The sequence below is a fragment of the Postia placenta genome (genome assembly GCF_002117355.1).
Source record: "Postia placenta MAD-698-R-SB12 unplaced genomic scaffold POSPLAscaffold_16, whole genome shotgun sequence".
Lineage (NCBI taxonomy): Eukaryota > Fungi > Basidiomycota > Agaricomycetes > Polyporales > Adustoporiaceae > Rhodonia > Rhodonia placenta.
In genome coordinates, this window is record NW_020169847.1 from 398925 (window position 1) to 401153 (window position 2229).

Consider the following 2229-nt stretch of genomic DNA (forward strand, 5'->3'; position numbering starts at 1 on the left):
TCAAGCTCTGATAAATTGCCAATGGTTGCGAGAATCAGTGTAGGCCGATGCAAGAGTTACCTACAATACAAAGTTAATGCTACCTCCTGCGCAAATGTTCTCTGAATGCGACTTACCGGCGTGCCTAGCTCATCATCCGGCAGGCCCCAGCATAGTTGGGCATCAGATGGCGATATTCTTTCACATCAAAATTAAATGTCCATCAGCTACGTGGCATTCGGTATAAAAGGATCGCATACGTGTAATGTCCCCTAACCCTGGTTTCTTGGATTATAAATTGTTGCTGCCCGTTCCGGCCAGCAACTTCGTCGCCCTGAGACGCACGGAAACCGCAATTGGCATACGATGCATGAGTTTGATTCTGAATGGTGTATTTGCCATTACCGAGTTGGACAACATTCCACTGCATATACGACATGTGAGCGTCCCTTTTGCAATGTACAAGGAACGGAGATGAACTGAACCTTCAGTGGAAGTGTTCCCGTGGAGTCCTCAGATGTGGCTTGCACTGCAGAGCCATCGTTGGGGTCCGGCAATTGCAGCTGGTTCTTGCTGCGAACGTTTTGAATGAAATAGCGTCCGGTAGGGATGGTCATGGTGTGCCAGCTAGCGTTCCTGAAGGCGATGAGGATACAAGTTCTCGACTGCAGACCGCTTTTATATCCTACGAGTTGGCATCGCCAAACACTGTGAAGCACAAATCCGGTTGGACGTTAATTGGATAAAGTTGGGACATAGGAATGGAAGAAGACTCGACCCGCACATCGTGTACACATCCGACTAATCAGTCAGATATCGGCAGCAAGTTGGGGAGTTTGGGAGTAACTCCGATTGGCACGTTATTCTAGGCGCTGACCGGAAGCTGTAAGATGCGCCAGGTTGACAGCTTCCAAGCTCCTGGATCCAAAAGAAATTCAATTCAGGTGAGGCGCTTGACACGCAAGGAAAAGTGCACCTGAGGTCCTGAAGCCGAGATAGGATGTTTGCAAGGGTCATCTGACAGAATTCAGGGAAAGTCTCCGACACTAGTCCTGGCTTGTCAATGTATGTGGTCCTCTACGTGCACTTGAAATATAGTGGTTCAATCTTATCGGAGATTAAAGACTTCTGTGTCTTGATACATGTGCAGACCGTGTGGCGGAACCCGAACCTCCTGATGAGATACACATATTGTGTGATTCGACCTGATTCGACGTTTCCTTCGGACGTCCACGGGTGTGTGGGTAGGCTTGTGGAGATGAGACGGGATGTAGAAAAAAGAAAGTGAGGGGCGCAACCGGTGAGTCATCCTGAGCATATTAGTGAACAACGGATCGAAATAATGCGTCTGCCGCGCACACGCACAGTGACACATCCGGCCTGAGACTAGACGTCGACTCCTATCCAGCTGATTAAGTGTCAACGCTCCATTCCCTGGGAATCCCGCCATCTCCTCATTGTTCAGTGGCGCCGCAGAGACATCTGCGACCGCGCAGTACAACCCGCTGGTCGCATCCGTGTGCGTCAGTCGCTTTATTCTCCATGGATTGCGTAGGTGCGCTTTGATTACTGCAGAGACATAATCGCTCACAAGTCATAGAATAAATCTGCTCAACCGCAGGAATCATAGCAGATGGAGAATCTGACTCTCGAGATTCGTGGCGAAGGGATGTAGCGAGTCATGTTACTAGACCTCTCTGGTTTCGTTTCCTATCATCCGTTCTTATGTCAGATGAGAAAGAACATACGATCAGAAGAACTTGGGCCAATATAGACAATCGTATCAAGTCCGCGAATTCGCTGGTACCTTCCATAGAAAAGTACCGACTTAGATCGAATGCTGCAGGCCATGAAGAGGGACAAGAGCGCAGCTTACCAGCCATGAACAGTCCTCTCGTTATGTCCCACGATATTGTAAGCGACTATGCCAAGTACTGTATGTCCTATTAGCCCGGATATGAACATAATTACGCACTGACAGTATGCGCTCCTTGCTGGTCAGTAGTTGATTTCGAAGGTAACACATCAAAAAAGTTGTAGATTGCAGTAGCTGTAAAATACACCGTGTATCGCAGTCTTTCTGAATCGCAGTCTTTCTGAATGCTAACTCATGTCGTCTGGCTTCGTTAGACAAAATAAGAAACAATCGTAAGGCATTACATGGCCATAATGTAAAGGGAAGTCACGCCTATACGTCTAGTGAGGCCAACATTGACGACGCGATCAGTGTCAACGCCCTAATCCGATACC

The 2229-nt window shown here is 48.2% G+C and overlaps 1 protein-coding gene across 1 annotated transcript; it reads right to left on the minus strand.

Annotated features, from left to right (window-relative positions):
• Positions 1–596, minus strand: POSPLADRAFT_1049690 (hypothetical protein; the record flags this gene model as incomplete). Its single annotated transcript, XM_024479817.1, has 4 exons — positions 1–60; positions 117–177; positions 240–403; positions 465–596. The coding sequence occupies 4 exons, from the start codon at positions 594–596 to the stop codon at positions 1–3; spliced, it is 417 nt and encodes a 138-aa protein (XP_024334744.1).
• Positions 597–2229: the final 1633 nt, after the last annotated feature.